At 35.0% G+C, this 18189-nt stretch overlaps 4 protein-coding genes across 4 annotated transcripts; 1 reads left to right on the top strand and 3 right to left on the bottom strand.

Moving 5' to 3' along the window:
- Positions 1-2970: 2970 nt before the first annotated feature.
- LOC102601845 (fasciclin-like arabinogalactan protein 1) lies at positions 2971-4573 on the bottom strand. The gene has a single exon (XM_006352476.1). The coding sequence runs from the start codon at positions 4436-4438 to the stop codon at positions 3191-3193; it is 1248 nt and encodes a 415-aa protein (XP_006352538.1). The 5' UTR covers positions 4439-4573; the 3' UTR covers positions 2971-3190.
- A 5387-nt stretch (positions 4574-9960) lies between these two features.
- LOC107061542 (DNA-directed RNA polymerase II subunit RPB1-like) lies at positions 9961-10986 on the bottom strand. Its single transcript, XM_015310948.1, has one exon. The coding sequence runs from the start codon at positions 10984-10986 to the stop codon at positions 9961-9963; it is 1026 nt and encodes a 341-aa protein (XP_015166434.1).
- Positions 10987-12678: 1692 nt separating this feature from the next.
- LOC107061541 (uncharacterized) lies at positions 12679-14541 on the top strand. Its single transcript, XM_015310947.1, has one exon. It carries the CDS (start codon positions 12679-12681, stop codon positions 14539-14541), a length of 1863 nt encoding a protein of 620 aa, XP_015166433.1.
- A 472-nt stretch (positions 14542-15013) lies between these two features.
- Positions 15014-18187, bottom strand: LOC102601512 (septin and tuftelin-interacting protein 1 homolog 1). Its single transcript, XM_006352475.2, has one exon. The coding sequence runs from the start codon at positions 18063-18065 to the stop codon at positions 15459-15461; it is 2607 nt and encodes an 868-aa protein (XP_006352537.1). The 5' UTR covers positions 18066-18187; the 3' UTR covers positions 15014-15458.
- Between the last annotated feature and the right edge of the window lie 2 nt (positions 18188-18189).

The raw sequence follows: 18189 nt of genomic DNA, 5'->3' as shown, positions 1-18189 counted from the left end.
ATCTCTTCATAAGTATTTGAATATATACCAATGCTTATACTAATGTATATCTCTTCATAAGTATTTGAATATATACCAATGCTTATAATAATGTTATATCTCTTCATAAGTATTTGAATATATACCAATGCTTATACTAATGTTATATCTCTTCATAAGTATTTGAATGTATACCAATGCTTAAAGATCATATGATGCAATTGTTATTGGATGCACCTCTATAAGTGATGTTCAAATCTCACGCTTATATTGTTGTTTTTTCCATTGTATTTTTTTGGTTAGAATTGGACCAACCAATGGGAGATGGATATGTCTGGTATCCTAACATTTCATGTTTTAAAATTGATCCCACATCATAATGACTGGTAGAGGCATTAGATGCACGATCTTAATGTCGGTACAGGTGAATTCAAAATTTAAACTTAATGGGTTCAATCTTTAGAATAGTTAATACTAAGCTTATTGAACCATTAAAGTCATGGGTTCGGATATAATATTTAATGAGATTTTAGTAATTCTATACTCTATATATAAAATTATGAGTTGATGAGTTATTACCTCGTAGTGGAAGATAGTGATATCTAGTGGAATAATGGAAGTGCGTGCAAGCTGACCCTGGTACCACTGTCATTGGAAAAAAAAGATGTCTTACACTACAAAATCACTAGTTTGGGACTTGTACGATATAGAATAAGGCATAGCTTAGTGGAAGGGAAAAGCTGGTGACATCCTTTGCCTATTTGCGAAGGCAAAGAATTGTGTTCTCGTGTTTTGGCTCATGTAGCAGGGAGCTACATAGAGGTTAAGAATCAAAGAATGAGATAAAGAACAAAAGTAACTTAGTATATTATTATTTTTATGATCTAGAAATTCGTTTGGAGATAATCCCTTGATTAACTATAGCATTCAAAACTCGAGAATGATGGGCTCTCTCTTCTCTATCCTTTCCAATTAAAGTACGAGAGTTGGGCCATTTGGTGCAATGACTCGAATATGAAATAACTTAGTTCTTCTTTTGTCTCAATTTAGGTAATGTAATTTTAGTGGATACAAAATTTAAAAAATATGAAAAGACTATACAATAGTACACCTTTGTGGACTTTTTTGCCAAATAAAAGATGCATCACTCTTTGGAACATAGGGATGAATATTTTTCTCCACTGATATGGTCTTTGGGGGCTGAAAAAGTAACTTATTGAGAACCAAATGATTAATTTAAGCCTATACTACAATTATTGAAGCTAGGCTGATGAATAATGTAACCAAAAATTAATAAAGCCAGCAGTCTTTCTGCTGCTTCATAAATACAAACTATATCTAGCGTCTTAAATTTCAATTAATTATAGTTGGTATACATATATGGATAAACAATTTAAAGGAAAAACATGTAAATGATTAAATTCGTTCTAACTCTCTTGATTATTATACAATAATATTGTGTAAAATTGCATTTTTTTTTAAAAGTGAAAAACATATAAAATGATTAAATTCGTCCAAAATTTCTGGATTACTATACAATAGTAGCATGTGTAAAAGTAAAATGCATCCATTAACTTCAACTTTAGGTTGGATTTTGACCAACCATACTTGTATTGAATTATTAGCTGTAAAGAGGATGAAAGTGACGATTAATAAGTTGTGATAGTGTGATCTAATGGTCGATAAGTTTTCAATTTATATTTCAATAAAGACAAATGATATTAGGTAACTTCTTTTAACGGTTAAGTTAATAAATTGCTATTAAAATGGGGCAACTACAAAATAACACGCAATAATACTGTAGAATAGAGAGATTTTTTTGCAAGAAGTGTTAAAACAATGAATCGTACAAGGGAAGAAACATGCATTTGCTCTACTAGAAAGCATATGAAGATTTCATTATGGGTAAAATACGAATATCTATATTGGATTAAAAATAGAAAATATTTGATAAAATTAATCGAACTACAAAATAAGTCACCATCTAATGCTGTAGACAACTATTTTCAGGACCACTAAAACATTGTCAGCTGTCAAAAACTCACAAGCAACGGTGCTTAAGCCATCTACCACTAACCACTCATGTGGTCCACTACAAAACCTAGAATGGAACACAAAGTTTTTAACTTTTTTTGGATTTAATGGAACAAAGTGGACTAATAAGGCCAAAATAAATAGGAAGGAGATCGTTTGGTTGGTGCGATAAAATAATTTTATGCAATACTATTCTAATTTTATTTTTCTTTATCTCACCGTTTTTCACTTATGATATCTCGCATCATTAATTAGGTGTTGTATTTCAATTTTTGCACTATTTGTTGGTTCATTATGTCGGTTGTTATATTTTCTACATTGTTTTTTTATTTTTTGTACTTGGATTCGCTACACTCGAGTTGAGAATCTTTCAGATTCAATCTATCTACCTTTACGAGATCATGATAAGGTCTACATACACATTACACTTCTCAGACCCCACTTATAAAATTTCATTAAATATATTGTTGTTGTTATCCCACCAATCTAACAACTCCTCATAATACTTACCATACAAGATGGGACAGCTTTGAATCTCTTAACAAGAAATTTTGAACTTTTTTTTGGCTCTACTCCATAGTGCTTTGAGGCTACATTAATTCAAATTTACAAAAAAAAAATAAAGTCTCATTTTGACCATAAAAGGTCTCCATTAGTTCAAATTTGCAATAAGAAAAGTCTCATTTTAAACAAAAAAAAGGTCTATAAACAAAAGCTAACGAAATACACATAAACTATGAATAACACATAAACCCTAATTTCCAAACTCTAACTTGACATTTGATTAAAAATGGAAGGATATTATATTATCCAACATATTTTTCGATTACAGGCAAATCTAAATTAGTTGAATTATTAAAATTTAACTACCATTTTTTTAGGAATAAAATAAATAAATGGATATAGATGACAGCGTGACTATTAAAAGTTTGAAACATGTAACAAGTCACAGCACAATATCCAAAAATATCACTCATAAATTAATAAACAAAATACACTATAGTCCAAGAAACAACAAAGAACAAAATAATAAAAAAAGAAAATAAAAAACACTCACAAAAACTCCTAGCTGTTCTATTACAAAAAGTACAAATAACAAATTGATAACATAAATAAACAATAATTATTTCACAATAAAAGCCCTATCAAATTTTAATCATATAAAAAAAAAAAAAACTCAAAGCAATAAAAAGAAAAACCACATACTCAAAACTCCGGCAACCACTGGTCCAGCACTGTAACTAAACGCACTGTTATCATCCGCCGTCGAATCTGCAAAATCGTCACTGGGACCATCCGCCGGTGAGTCCGCCGGAGTATCAGCTGCCGCCGGCGCCTTGTGTTTCTTCTTCTTCTTAGATGGTTCAGGTGAATCGGCATCCGGTGCCGGTGCCGGCGCCGGAGTATCTGCAGCAGCTGAAGCCTTGAATAGTTCCTTAGGCATTAGAACTTTATTAATCGTGAAAATAGCAATAGGTTGTTCATCAATAAGAGTTCCGGTGATCTTCGCCGTCACAATCTTCGTCTTCAAAGTCACAACATCGCCGTCATTTTGAACAACGAAGTCATACTTCTTAGCTCCATCAGTAGCTAAAGTGTTCATCACGCCATTGTTCGATTTCAAGCTCGCCATAGATTGATACACCGGAACCCCATGATACTCAAGCAACGATTGCTTCCCGTCGGCAGTCAGATTCTTAAACTTAGGCATAAAATTCTTCATCGCATCATCCCCGGGACAAAACACCGTTAACCCACCATCAGCATTCTCATCAAAAGTCTTCTCAGCAGGAGATTTCAACAAAGTTTCAGCAAAAACCCTACACCCATGAGCCGACATTAGCGAAGTCAGATTCATCTGACTCGGTTCCGGCGTCGGAGCTTCAGCTGAAGCAGACGGCAGCATCGTACTAATCTGAATAACAGATATATTATACGGTATCTCCTCAACAGATTTAACAAAAGTAGCTGGAAGAGTACCGTGATTCTCCGCCGGCCCAAATCCAACTTTCCCACCTTTCAGATCTGTAATGTTAACAAACCCAGTCGAACCGGGAGCTGAACCGGTTGCCTGAAACATAGTTGCGGCTAACGCAGTGCCATTAGTGATTTGATGAAGTTTCTTCGCACCGAAGTAATCTAAAAGTACGTGAAGAGAAATGACGTTTTTGATAGTGTAAATGGAGAGATGCTTAGAGAGAAGCTCCGCCATGCCGGCGTTGTCAACGGCGCAGACAGTGATGGTTTCCCGGCTGTTAATCTCGGCGGCGAGATGGGTTTCAGTTAAGTAATGGTTGAAAGTGGAAAATTGTGGGTATTTTGCTAAAATATGTGTAATATTGTGAGCTGAGGTTGTATGGGGTAAAAGCAAAAGAGCTAATGAAAGGACCACCGTGGCCACGGCGGCCATTGACCGGAGCTGCATTATTGCTAGAGAGAGAGAGAGAGAGAGAGAGTAAACACTGTGTGAAGAAGAGGGACAGTTGTGCAGTATAAAAATAAAGAAGGATGGGTTTGGGGATAAAGTAGATCTCAAGTGTGTTGTGAGGTGGGAACAAAGTTTGAAAATAGTGGGACGATTGAGATTACTTCATGTTTAATTAAGGTTTCGAGTTCAAGTTTTAAAATAAAATAAATTATGTTAAGAGTGTCGTGTTTAGAAATGAACCATTTGACGTGTAAAGTCGAATCTAATCAGTATCCAATTAGGATATTAATTACCAAAAGGTAATATATATATACTATATATATATATATATTAAACTCCACGATAATCTGTAGCCGCTATAATCTTTACCACATCATCTATCTAGTTGATTCAGAAGGCGTTGGGGGATCAATCCTTAAGATCATTTGCGTGGATTATTACCCTTAAAATTAACCGAGCTATTTTGAATAATATTTATATATTTTTAAAATACTTATCAAGATTCACTTTTAAAATGCAATTTAATTTAGCATGGATGAACTTAATCTCTAAGATTTTAAATTTTAATATTTAAAAATTATATAACAAATAGGCTTAAGTCATCTGCAGCCCCTTAAAATTGTCCGCATATTTCACTTAAACATCTGAACTATTAAACACAAAATGTTGATGTGGCAAAAGAAGTGTTTTACACTTTCGCTGAGCGAGAGAAAAACTTAAATAATATTTATTTTTATTTTTCCAAAAAAACTTAATACTTTTTCTTCTTTGAGTGCCACTTGGAATTTAAATAATTTAACTTTAACAAATATATATTTAAAAGTAATACTAATTCTTTAAAAGAAAAAAAAGAGCCCCCACCCCACCCCTGTAAGTCGTCTTCTCCATGAAGACCACTGCACTCCATTTTTTCTCTTTTCTTTTTCTATTCTATTTCTTTTCAACATTTATTAAAAAAATAAAAATTGAATTAGCTAATTAAATTTGGAGGAAAAAAAGAAGAAAGAACATCAGACTGAAAAAAGTTAGCCGATCGACGTCCATCTCGATCACCTTCGAACAAATATTACCATTCAAATTAAAATGTAAACCCACTAAAATTATCAAACATAATATCATATTGATTCAATAAAATTAATTTAGGTCCTCTCGACTTCTCTTTGTTATCGATCTCAAGACGATTGACAGTGTCTTTCTTCATCACTCTTGTATCAGTCTCTTTGAATATATCGATCTCACGTATTAGGAATAAAAAATAATTATGTAAGCAATTAACAAAGAATTGAATTTTGTCCTTTTTGAGAAATAAAATTTTGCTAGGAAGAAGATGAAGAAGAAAGGGGGATGGGGTAGAGTTGGGCTACTCATTTATTTTTATTTTTATAAAAAAAAAATAGATGGAAAATTTATTTGAAATAATTTTGGAAAATTGTTGGGGCCAACGCCACATGTTATGTTTTAATTAGTCATTTTGTCACATCACAGCAAGTGTATTACACACACTTCATTTTATTTACTTATTGTCGAAAAATGTCTAATAGAAACAAGTTTTAAATAAATAAAAGTGTTCAATAGGTACTAGTCCTGGTTGAGGTGTCTAAGTGAATTATGCGGACAATTTTAAGAGGCCGTAGATGACTTAAGCCTAACAAATATTATTAATTGTAATTCTATTCATACGAGTATGGTGGTATTATGCCCTTCGTCACATTTTAATGGTTGTTTAAACTATTTTCATATTTAGTAATAAAAATAATGATACAAAGTATTATTTAATATATTTTAGCCTTAATGACAATTAAAATGAGACATAAGTACAAAGTATACTCCAATAAATTTTAGCTTAAATGGCAATTAAAATGAGACATGATGAAGTGTATATTTAAAGCATAACTTTTGGAGAGCAAAATATGAATTAATATGGATCGTAGTGTGGTTGGGATTTTTTTTTCCAAGCTTAATGAAAGGTCTTAGTTTCAAACTTGATATGAAAACAATCCTTTTTTTAGCCCTAAAATGTGTGAATTTAAATTATTCAATAAGTATATCGAACATCAATTATATTAAAAATAACAACATATATATAGTATAATTTTATAAAATGGTGTATAAAGATGATAAAATATACTCAAATCTTACTCCAATATATTAATAGTACATAATATGATATAAGTATGATATGAAGGCTTGTTTGGTGGGAAAATAAGTTATTTCAGAATTAGTTATTCTAAAATTGTATATAAAATAAAAATAATGCTACAATTCTAAAATAAATTATCTCAAAATTTTATCTCAATTAAATATAAAATAAATTTATTTTAAAATTAAGTCCATAATTAATTATCCTCTATCTCTAGTAACAAATAAGCTCTATGGAGTATTGATGTGAGTATAAGGTATAATAATTTTGAGATAAAACATAGAATTATTATTTTATCATATGTTTGATTTGAGGTATTAAGTAATTCTTGAATTATTTTTCCCATAATTTATACTTTAATAATAAAATAAGTTATCTCATATATATGATGGGATAACTTAACTTATTACGAAATAGTTTATTCCCAGCCAAACGGCCCCTACGTAAATTAGGTTTTAATTTACAGAGTGGCCGTTAAAGTGGGGTATTGCTGTCTGATTCTTGTTTTCCTTTTTTTGGTTATATTTTGGTCCATTTCTGAAATTCGTGCTTCTTTTTTTAAAATTAATTAATTGCAAAGGAACTTTCGCAAATAGTCACGATATTAAATTTAGTTATGCTCCATAACTATAGTTTACATATTTACAGGTTGTAGCTATATGTTAAATTACCTCGTTTGTATGTTTCACGAGTACATTTGTATAATTCAATTATTTTTGTATAAACTCGAAATAACGAATTTATACAATTACAAACATCAGAAGTGTAAACAGTTATATAAATTTCGAATTATACAAAAGTTATATAAATTATATTATACAAATACCGAATTATATAAATGTGTGAATTATACAAAACTAAAAAGTAGAGCCATATAATTATAGCTAAAATTAGATCCCAAATTATAATTAAAGTAAATTATAGCTATGTTAAGTAATTAACTAGTATATATGTTTGCTTATACACGTAATTTTCCCTTAAAACATAAGTAAGTAGGGTGAATTTACAATATAAGAAAAATATGAGGGCCATTAAATGAATTCATGAATATTAAAAACATATTATTGAATGACTAATATGGCCCCACCAAATCCAGCTGACATGTGGTGGCAATATAAAATCCACGTGTACATGACAGCACAACCACTGACGTGTCCACCGACAGACTCCATAAGCTTCTACAATTTTTTTATTTATTTTTTTACTTTTTAATAAAATTATTCAATACAAATTTAAATTTAATTACTTCAATCTAACATATCTCTAATATTAAACAATAGCTAACGATAAATACATTCATTATTTCTCGCTTTCTATTCACAAAAATCTCTTCCATTATGGGTGTAACTTTATTTTTCTTATCATTCTTTTTTTTTCGATTCTCTGATGAAAATCAAAATATTATTATGTAGAAAGAAAAATAATATGTGAAGTTTTCAAATTGGAAATTGTTTGTGCTATGTCATGACATAAAATGACTACCTAATTTAAAAGAATAATCGACTATGATTGAAGACTTTTTGGTATATATTTGCCATTGAACAACTCATAATTAGTTGTGTGCTTAATGTCACACTATGAAATACCTATGAAATATGTGTCATAATGAATTCCTTGTACGATTCATATTAATGAGCTAATACAAACATGTATAACTTCTCTATCCTCACGAAGTAGAGCTAGAGATTGCATATATTCTATCATCTCCGATCTCACTTACGTAATTATTGGGTATTTGTTGTTGTTGCTGTTGTTGTTATTTGAGGTTCCGACTGATTTAGATTTGAGTTATGTAAGATATAAATTTAAAGGTGAAATGCTTTCGGGGAGCATTTTTTTATATCCAAGATTTGAATCCGAACCATTAACTTAAGAATGAAGAAATTATATCCATCTAACCACATTTTCTGATGAGAGAGTTAAACTTATATTTACAAAATCGTCTAAATAAGGATTATCATTTTTATTCTTTTAACTTTAAAATGCTCTTTTTTAGACTTCAATTACAATTTTGTTTTTAATACTTCCCAAACCAAGTGTGTCATAATATGAAAATTCCTTGTACGACTCATATAGTAATGAGCTAATTCAAACACATATACGTATGATACATTATTGATTTAGCTCATTACTATGAGTCGAACAAGGAAGTTTCATGCATGCATCATTTCTTTTGTTTTATACAAATTCAGTAGTGGATATTCATCTTGTTATTTTAATTAACTCAGATTTATATCGTATAAGGTTAATTTAAGGGTAAAACACTTTTAGCTAGGATTTCTGCATACTCAAGAGTCTAAACGTGTGATTAAGGATGGAGAAATTCTATTCATCTCACCACAATTCTTAATGATTTTAACCAGCGTGTTCAATCTATAAATACACCATGGTCTAAATAAATTTTAGATTATCAATTTTATCTTTTAACTTTCAAATACATTTTTTTTTACTTTGATTACAAATTTGTTTTTAAAACTTGGTCAACTTCAATTAGTAAGAAATTTAAAAAGCAAGTTTTATAGACTTTGATCATTACGATGTAAAAGAGTTTTTGAGGCCCAAATTCAGTCTTATCATAAATAGTTTTTTATACTTTTAAACTACTACTATTTCTTTCTTTCTCATACTCCCTATGTTTCACAAAGAATGACCTGGTTTGACTTGGCACAAAGTTTAAGTAAATAAAGAAGACTTTTGAATCTTGTGGTCCTAAATTAAAGTTATGTCAAATGTATAAAATTGCCCTTAATCTTGTGGTCTTAAACATATTACGTGGAAAGCAAAAAGTAAAATGTTACTAAAAAAGGAAAGAGGTCATTCTTTTTGAAACTGACTAAAAAGGAAAGGAGGTCATTCTTTGTGAAACGGAGGGAGTATCTCCTATCTTATCCATTGAACGGTAAATATCAAGACATGTTTAAAATACAGTTATCGTTATAATATTATTTGATTTTTAGCATCAATGCACCAGCCAATGGTATTACATATTTGTGTACTAACTAAAGAAATTAAAAAAATATTTTAGATCACAAATTCAAATCCAAGGTACTAAAGTTTGTGTTAGCTTGTCAGAATGAATTCCACCTTTGAGACATCTTAGTTCTAGCTTCTGTGTACATTAAGGTAAAGAACGTGCTAGTTAGGTCGAGTCTCATATCTCATCTATTGAACGGTAAGTATCAAGACATGTTCAATATAGTAACGTAATAATATTATTTGAATCTTCTTACGTGAAATTTCTATCTCCGCTACACACGCATTAAAGGGAGATTTGTACATTTTTCACTTATATACCAAAAATAAAAATATATTATAAAGAAGAATATTACAAAGGGGGAAAAATTCTACATATACATAAAAATTGGGCCTTTACTGAATTTCAAATTAACAAAACAGCCCAAATAGAAAGCCCACTTAGAAAAATTGGCACCTCAAATTTTGAAGTTCCCGCGAAAGTATCAGTCACAACGCTTCGTGAACTCTCCGGCGAAAAATTGACCGGTGCCGGAATCGGAGAGCTACTGCTTGTAGGCAACATCTCCGGTGCCTCTGACGGAGTTATTGAAGTTGAAGGAATGCTTGAGGATATTGATGGAGTCACAGCGCTTGTCGGAATATCTGTTGGTGAAGCTACCGGAGGGGAGAATACAGGCGCACCTACTGGATTTTCAACCACAGTGGACGATGGAGAGAGTTCCGGTGAAGAGGTTTTCGCCGGAGAGTACGCCGGTGAAACGGACGGTCTCGTTTTAGGAGACTTCGGCACTGGTGATGATGAAGGAGTGATCACCGGAGTTTTAAATTTTGGACGAGGAGTAATTGCAGATGGAACCGGAGCAGCCACAGTGGATGACGGCGTTTTCGCAGGAGAATTTATCGGCGTAAACGCCGGTAAGATTGACGATGCTTTAGGAGATATTGCAGGAGTGATCACCGGAGTTTTAAATCCCGGCCGAGGAGTCATTGCCGATGGTACCGGAGCAGCCACATTGGATGACGGCATTGGCGCAGGAGAATTTATCGGCGAGATAGACGGGGTAGACGCCGGCAACTTTGATGATGCTTTAGGGGATATTGTAGGAGTGTTCGCCGGCGTCTCAGGAGTAGCCTTAGATGGTACCGGAGCACTGTCATTGGACGATGGAGTCCTAACCGGCGAAATTGAAGTCGTCGGCGGAGTTCTCGACGGAGATTGAACCGGCGAAGCAAATGGACTACTTTCAGGAGACATTGCAATTGCCGGAGAAGTTTCCGGAGTGGCCGGAGACTTGTCAGGCGATGTATAAGGACTCGCCGGAGCAAAGACCGGAGAAAAAACAGGGGGATCCAATTTCGCCGGCGGTGCTGCTCCATCGGAGTTTATCACATGAAGCAACAATAAAACAATGGTAAATACTCTGTACATTTTTGTAGTTTAACAAAGCGATATCACGGAGAATATCCCGGTGGCCAGAAAAATAAACAGAAGGGATAATTGTTATCACAGGGAATATTCCGGTCACCTTGAAATTAAACAGAATGGATAATCGCTGATGTTAATTAAAATTTAATTTCTGATAATTAATATAGTAATGTGAAAATTTAACGTTGCAATTTTGTGGGGGAAAAAAAATCAAATACTAAACGTTGCAACGTTTAGTTTTAGAAAAACATTTAAATAAAATAAAATTATATATTTGAACCCCAAAAAAAAAACGGTTTTAGAGCTGCATTTGGGATTAAAAAAAAAAAAACTCCAAATGCAAAAATTTACTTGTTGAATTTTTCAATTTATTGATGAAGATTGAATTTGATTTCTCCATTTGTATTTTGTTTTCTCTACACCTATTGTTAGTAGATTTTTAACTTTAAAATAAAGAATGTTTTGCTATAAAATATTTAACTTATATAATGATTTAACTTTTTCGATATGAATTGAGTTTATAATTTAAGGTAGATATTTTATCTAGTATTTGCAAGAGAAAAGTAGATGTGCAATTTGAAATGTATTTTTCCACGGCAAAGAAGAGTTTTCTTCATGTTTATTAGTCTGATCGATTATGTGGGTTCATTCAAAATATAACTTAGTGAATGATATTCATTTTCTTTATAGGATTGATAATTTTTAACTCGCGAAATATAATTTACAACTATCTCAAATTTTTGTGTGTATTACTTCATGATTTTTCTGAAATATGATAGATAGACTTCGTTTGATCTCAATTTTTTTTTAGTCTATTCGAAACGATACAATGAACAATACTCATTGTTCTCAAGGACCATATCATTTTTTTTGGCAATTTCAGGTCACGAAACATAAAGTTAGAATTATTTCACCTTTTCGTATGTATTAATTCATGAATTTTTTTTGAAATATGACTATGATACTCTAATTCTCTATAGGATCGAGTCACTTGTTTAGGAGTTAAGGGATCATGAAACATGAATCTCCGATTATCTAAGTTTTCACGTGTATTATTTCATAAAATTTTCAGAATATATCAAATCGACTCAGTTTGACCCTAAATTCTATGGATCCATTAGACATGATCTAGAGAGCGCTATTCATTGCCTCTGTAGAATTGACGTCAACTTTTCTTTAGAGTTTTAAGGTCACAAAATTGTAATTCATGATTATCTACGTTTTGGGAGTGTATTGTACATGAATTTTCATGTGTATTAGTCCAATTTTTCTTATTCTTTAATATATAACTTTTTAACCTGGTACACATAATTTTTTCACGTCTAGTCTTTTCTTCGCAAAATATCTCTCTATATATATACCCACCATGTTCAATTACTACGCCAATAAATGTAACCTCTCTATCTCTACCATAAACCATTCCTAAACCAGAAGTATAACAGAATATGCAGAATCTTGAAGAGTAATACATACAGTTGGAACCGAAATTGGTTTTCACAGTTTGTCTGTGTGTACTGTTAATGTTCATCAATGGAAGATCAATTAGTTCTCTCAATTTCTGAAGTTTTCTTTTGATTAGGGTGTGTTTTGGTGTTCTTTTTTTGAAGCATTTCATATTGTTATCGTCAAGATCAAGTTTCTGGGGTTGTAACAAGTAGTCAAGAACTTAACCCCAACTTCTTTCTTGAAGAAGCCATGGAAGAAAATGAAGGTGGGGGGTTGGGGGATGGCCATAGGAATGAAGCTATTCCAGCTGTTGCGGATGATGGGTTTCTAGTTAAAATAGAAGAAGAAGAAGATGATGATGATTGTGGGGATCTTTATAACAATATCAATGTTGGAGAGAATTTTCTTCAGTCAGTTCGGAAGAATGAGGAGGAAGAGAAGGCGGTTGAGCTGCGTCAGGAGACTGGCAATGCTGCTGTGACGGCTGCAATTGTAGCGTCTAGGATTTCGAGTGGAGATGATGGGTCTAGGGATATGGCAGTTAGGGGGAATGAAATGAGAGATAGAGATTTGACACCGGCAGCAAGATTAGAGTCTTCTGTTGCTGGTGGGATAAAGATTGAGTGTAGTAATCCGTCGGGTAAGATGGCTGATTTAGCGAAGAATGCTAGCAGTAATATTGTGAATCGAGAGATAATTCAAAGGCCTACTGCTGCTAGTGCTAATGTTTTAGGAAATGCTAGGAATGTTGGGAATTCAGGGAACGGTAATATGGTTAGACGAGGAATGGTTAGTGGGAATGCAATGGGTAGTATGGGCAGTTCCAGGGCCTTAGGTGGAGGAGACGGTAGTGGAGGGACGATTTTATTTGTTGGTAATCTGCATTGGTGGACAACAGATGCTCAAGTGGAGTTAGAGTTAAGCAGATATGGAGCTGTGGAGGATGTTAAGTTTTTTGATGAAATAGCTTCTGGGAAGTCGAATGGATATTGTCGGGCTGAGTTTTCTGAACCTGCAGCTGCCATGGCATGTAGGGAAGGGATGGATGGACATTATTTCAATGGGCGGGCCTGTGTGGTCAGATTTGCTTCACCATCTTCGCTAAAGAGCTTGGAAGAGGGACGGATGAATCGAATTAATCTGTATTATAGTCTAAGTCAGACCGCTTCAGTGAATCGAATTAATCGGTACAATGCTACTGTTGGTAATTTTCAAGATGGTGGGAATTTGGGCAGAGCAGGTCCTCAGATGATGGGGGTTAGGGGTCCACTTGGTCCTAAGAGAAATAGGGTTGATGGCGTTGTAGGAAGAGAGCTTATGGGGAATGCTGGAGGTGGACTCGAACAAGGTATAGGTGCTGCATCTTCATCGAATCATCGTCAAACAATGATGGGCCAAGGATTTCATCCTGGTTTTGGAGGGCCTATGGGGAATGCTGGAGGTGGACTCAGACAAGGTATAGGTGCTGCATCTTCATTGATTCATCCTCAAACAATGATGGGTCAAGGCCTTTATTCTGCTTTCAGAGGGCCTATGGGGAGAATGGGTGGTTATGGAGGATTCTCTGGTGGTCTAACTCTACCTTTTTCAGGTAGGTTGACTCCATTTCCACCTGCACATTTTAGGAGAGGAATGCCCATGAATAGTATAGGAATGATGCCTCGTGCTGGTATGGAGGGACCTAATATGGGCAGATGGACTGGAGATGAGCATGGCTACAGGGCAGGAGAGTCAAGTAATGTGGCAGAATCTGATTATCAGTATGGAGAAGAAAGCCGTGATAGGGGCACTTGGCCTAGTAACAGAGAAAATGATAGGCCTGATTCTTCAGACAGAAGATATATAGACGACAGAGAACCTTCAGGGCGTGATCATGATTGGCAAGAAAGGAGACGCCAAGATGATAGAGATGTTGAAAGCTCTAGAGGTCGTGACCATGACCCTGCGAGGCATCAAGATAGGGAACACAAGCGTGGTCATCATAGGGATGATAATGCTGATCGTCATAGGCACAGGGACGAGAGAAAGAACATGATGATGAACAGGACAGAGGAAGATCATCAAGTACACAGACCAAATCACAGTCAAAATCAAAGGGGAAGGCCCCCATGATCTGACTACAGATTGATCTGCTGACCTATTACATACATTCTTGGATAGTATAGAATTACATAGACTAGGAAAGATATATCAACTGAGGAATTGCCATGTCCATTGAATATTTTCTCGCGTAATTGCTGTTTTTCTTTCAGTGTTCCCTTTGAAAGGAGCATTTCCACTAATCACTAATATGATGTAAAAGTTCATGATTTCACTCTTCATTAATGCTTTTGGTAGAATAGGTTCTATCAATCCTGTCTTAGAACCATTACCATCTTGTTGTCTTTTCTGAATAGTTTTCGGTGTCTCTACTGCTACAGTAGATGCCATCTTCTTCCAAGCTTTATGTCCATTTATACCGGTTACCAGTAAAGAGTTAAAGCATAAAACAATACTTGTAGAACTTACACATGTCTTTTATATGATCATATATTGCATATTATTGTCTATAGTCTACTTTCTTAGGAGACCAAGTAATTTGGAGTTCTGAGAACAAGGCAATTCCTTTGCATTCATCCACAAAATATAACAGATTAGAGTCCTAATCTAGAAGGTCAATCATAACAAATCTATGAAACAGTTACAAAGTTTATGGAACATTTAATACTTCTTATAAAGAAAATCACAAACAATTACAATATAACATCTACCCAAAACTATTGAAGGACTGCTATCTGAGCTAGAAAGATTGGCACTCACATCTCACTCATTTCTAGTGATTTTGCCTGGATGCCGAAGTAGGATGATGAGAACTTACAAGTTTAATAAGGTCATTAAAGAGCAGATAAAATGCCACTAGTGAAAAAACGTGTTTAATCTTCTCATGACTTACTATGGCATACAAAGAGATACGCTGCAGAAAAATCCATGAAGACATCTATCAGAGGCCGGAGTTGCTTCCATACACAACATTTAAGAACTTAAGACATCTATCGACGCTTTGACCCAGATCGATTATGCAGGTCCAACAGCTGCTCAAGTGACACAAAAGACCACCTGTCCTCAACTTGCGCAAATACCTTCTGATTGAGAGAATCTATAATAATACTGATGTTACCAAAACCATATATCTGATGACCATCTTGCATCCTGCCAGGCTTAGGCTTGAACAGCAAACCATTCTCTTGAGCATGAACTTCAATAACTTCTTTCATGCTCATGTCAACCCCACCATCCATTTGGATACCACTGTTCGAGCCCACAGAAGGACGGGATTGAGCTTGTACTGCTGCTTTTTTCTGAGTCTCAAATTGCCTTTGTTCAAGAACCCTAAGATAACTTATGTTCTCCCTCAAACCAGGCTGAACGACCTCCAAGCCTTCAACAGCCTGGTTCATCATGTCTAGAGCAAGATTTAGTCGATAGCGAATGTGTTCATTTGCCTGAAGCTCTGGTGGAATAAGTTCCTTCCAACCCAAATACCATTTCGTGACTTCTTCAAAGTTCGGGTTTGAGCATAACCAGTGGTACAAAACTTCTTGCCACTTGTTGAAGAATATATCCAGTATTGGAAGCATGTGATGGATGGGAATAGCAGTAGCCCAAGTACGGACCCAATAGAACTGATCAAGGTTCTGATTTGCTGGATTTATTTGGAATTCATGCATCACTGCTAACAACTTTGGAACAATAAATCGGACCATTAGTTTTTCCCAGTTAATTGCATCAAAAACAGTCTTCCAAGGAGACAGTATGTAGTATGCAGACATATCACTTGGGTGCCAAGCATGCAGTACGCTTTCCAATCTGCTACGTATAGTGTGGTAGCAACTTTCCAATCTTTGACCCAATAAGGGCAACCATGGATGAACCCAGGAATGTATTGGAACTGTTTCGCGACGTGGATCCCAGGAGTTTACAGCAGCTGATAACTTGGGCAAAATAATGTTTTCCAGTATTGACTGAAGAACTGAAGAAGGCAATAGCTTCTCCCAAGAATCCAAAAAACGAAGCATTGGTTCAGGGTCCCTAGCCTGCCAGGTATTGGTGCCAGATATTCTAACAGCAGGGAACACAACTTCCATAAATAGTTGAGTATAAGGAGATGCAGCATCAGAGATAGCAAAAATGTCATTACCTTGCAAAAGATCCTTCCACAGTGAAACCACCTCCAATCCATGTGTTGGAGTTTGAAGTGGATCCCATCCCTGAAAAATTCGAATGAACAATGGCAGAGCGTATGAGCACGCTATGCTTGACAAGTTGCAGAGTGTGTATTCCTCAACATACTGCTGCTGTAAGTCTGCAAATGCTTTTGCAAGGGAGTCTAGGGTCAGGGTACCAGATGTGCTCTCTTCCCCTATCCGGTCCAATACACCTACAATCTCTTCCATATTATCAAACTGCCTTTTTTGACGAGCTGCCTCAGCTTGAAGCTTCTCCTTCTCCTTTTGCAAAGCAACAACTGTCTCCATCTCATTTCTCAAATCACTATCAATCTTTTGTATGTCAAGTTCTGCCAAGTCCACAATCAACCTGATATTATGCTGAAGTTCGGGCATTGGAACATCATTCTCCCTTGCTTTTTCTTCGGCGTTCAAGTTCTCCAGATTCGTCAAGACTCGAACCTGTGGACCTCTCATATCAAACACCTTCTGAACAGTTTCCAGGCCTTGCTCCTGCTTTTTGGCCAACAACTCTTCAGCTGTAACATAAACCTTCTTCACTTTTTTAGCTTGCTTTGACCAAAGCTTCTCTTTTGATCGACCTTCCACATGTAGTATAGCAGGACGAGCAACAGTCTGCTTTCCATCTGATTCTTGAAGAGCTGGTGCACTACTAGTCTCCTTGTAGTCATTAAATCCCATTCCCATCTTCTTAGGTCTCAGCTTTGCCTCAATCGGAGCCACAATTCCTTGCTCATTTTTACCCAATCCACCTCCCTTATAACCCATCTTCTCAAGCAACTTCATCCCTATCCCTTTGGTAAACTTCTCAAAGCCACCAACATCACCACCAGGTTCCCTTCTCCCTGATTCAGACGGCGAAGATTTCTTCGCCAACATAGATTTCTCCTTTTCCCTTTCCTTCTCACGTCTTAGTGCACCTTCTTTGATCTTCCTACCAAAAGCAGTGGGCAGAAAGTTTCCCCCATCAGCTTTAACCTCATCAGCATTATTATTATTATTATTATTCGAACTACTACTAGTACCAAATCCAAGGCCGCCAACAGATGCTGCCCCAAATCCCAATCCTAAACCTTTATTCTCTTCTTCTGGCATTAGCTGCTCCTCATTCTCCTCTTTGGAATTCTGATCAATTTCTTTGTTAGGCATAACAATTCCAGTTGATACAAAATTAACAGGTTTGGTTAGGTCAGGTTTCGATGAAAAACCTTTTTTTCGCTTCTTAGAGGATGATCCTTCGTAGTCAGAATCACTATCGCCAGAAGCAAAAACACCATAGAGCGTATCATCTTTGGTTTGAACTTGCTTTTTCTCTTTACGTTTCCGATAGTAGAATTCACCACCGATCCACTGTCCATCTTCAAAATCGTTCTCCATACCAAACCTCTCCATCTCCTGATAATCATCCATGCTGAACAACTTGATATAGAAAAGACTATAAGAAAATCTCCGATCACCGGTCACCGGATAATAAAGGAGAGTAAAAACGAGAGGATGAAATTAGGGTTATGATTACGGACTTCACTTTCCGTAT

The sequence above is a fragment of the Solanum tuberosum genome, unplaced genomic scaffold, assembly GCF_000226075.1.
Source record: "Solanum tuberosum cultivar DM 1-3 516 R44 unplaced genomic scaffold, SolTub_3.0 scf00149, whole genome shotgun sequence".
Lineage (NCBI taxonomy): Eukaryota > Viridiplantae > Streptophyta > Magnoliopsida > Solanales > Solanaceae > Solanum > Solanum tuberosum.
The sequence above is the reverse complement of the archived record's forward strand: the minus strand, read 5'-3'. Positions and strand labels throughout refer to the sequence as shown.

What these genes read in the sequence shown, in the direction of transcription:
- LOC102601845 (XM_006352476.1), bottom strand. Translation starts at nt 4,438, where the DNA reads ATGCAGCTCCGGTCAATGGCCGCCGTGGCCACGGTGGTCCTTTCATTA.
- LOC107061542 (XM_015310948.1), bottom strand. Translation starts at nt 10,986, where the DNA reads ATGTACAGAGTATTTACCATTGTTTTATTGTTGCTTCATGTGATAAAC.
- LOC107061541 (XM_015310947.1), top strand. Translation starts at nt 12,679, where the DNA reads ATGGAAGAAAATGAAGGTGGGGGGTTGGGGGATGGCCATAGGAATGAA.
- LOC102601512 (XM_006352475.2), bottom strand. Translation starts at nt 18,065, where the DNA reads ATGGATGATTATCAGGAGATGGAGAGGTTTGGTATGGAGAACGATTTT.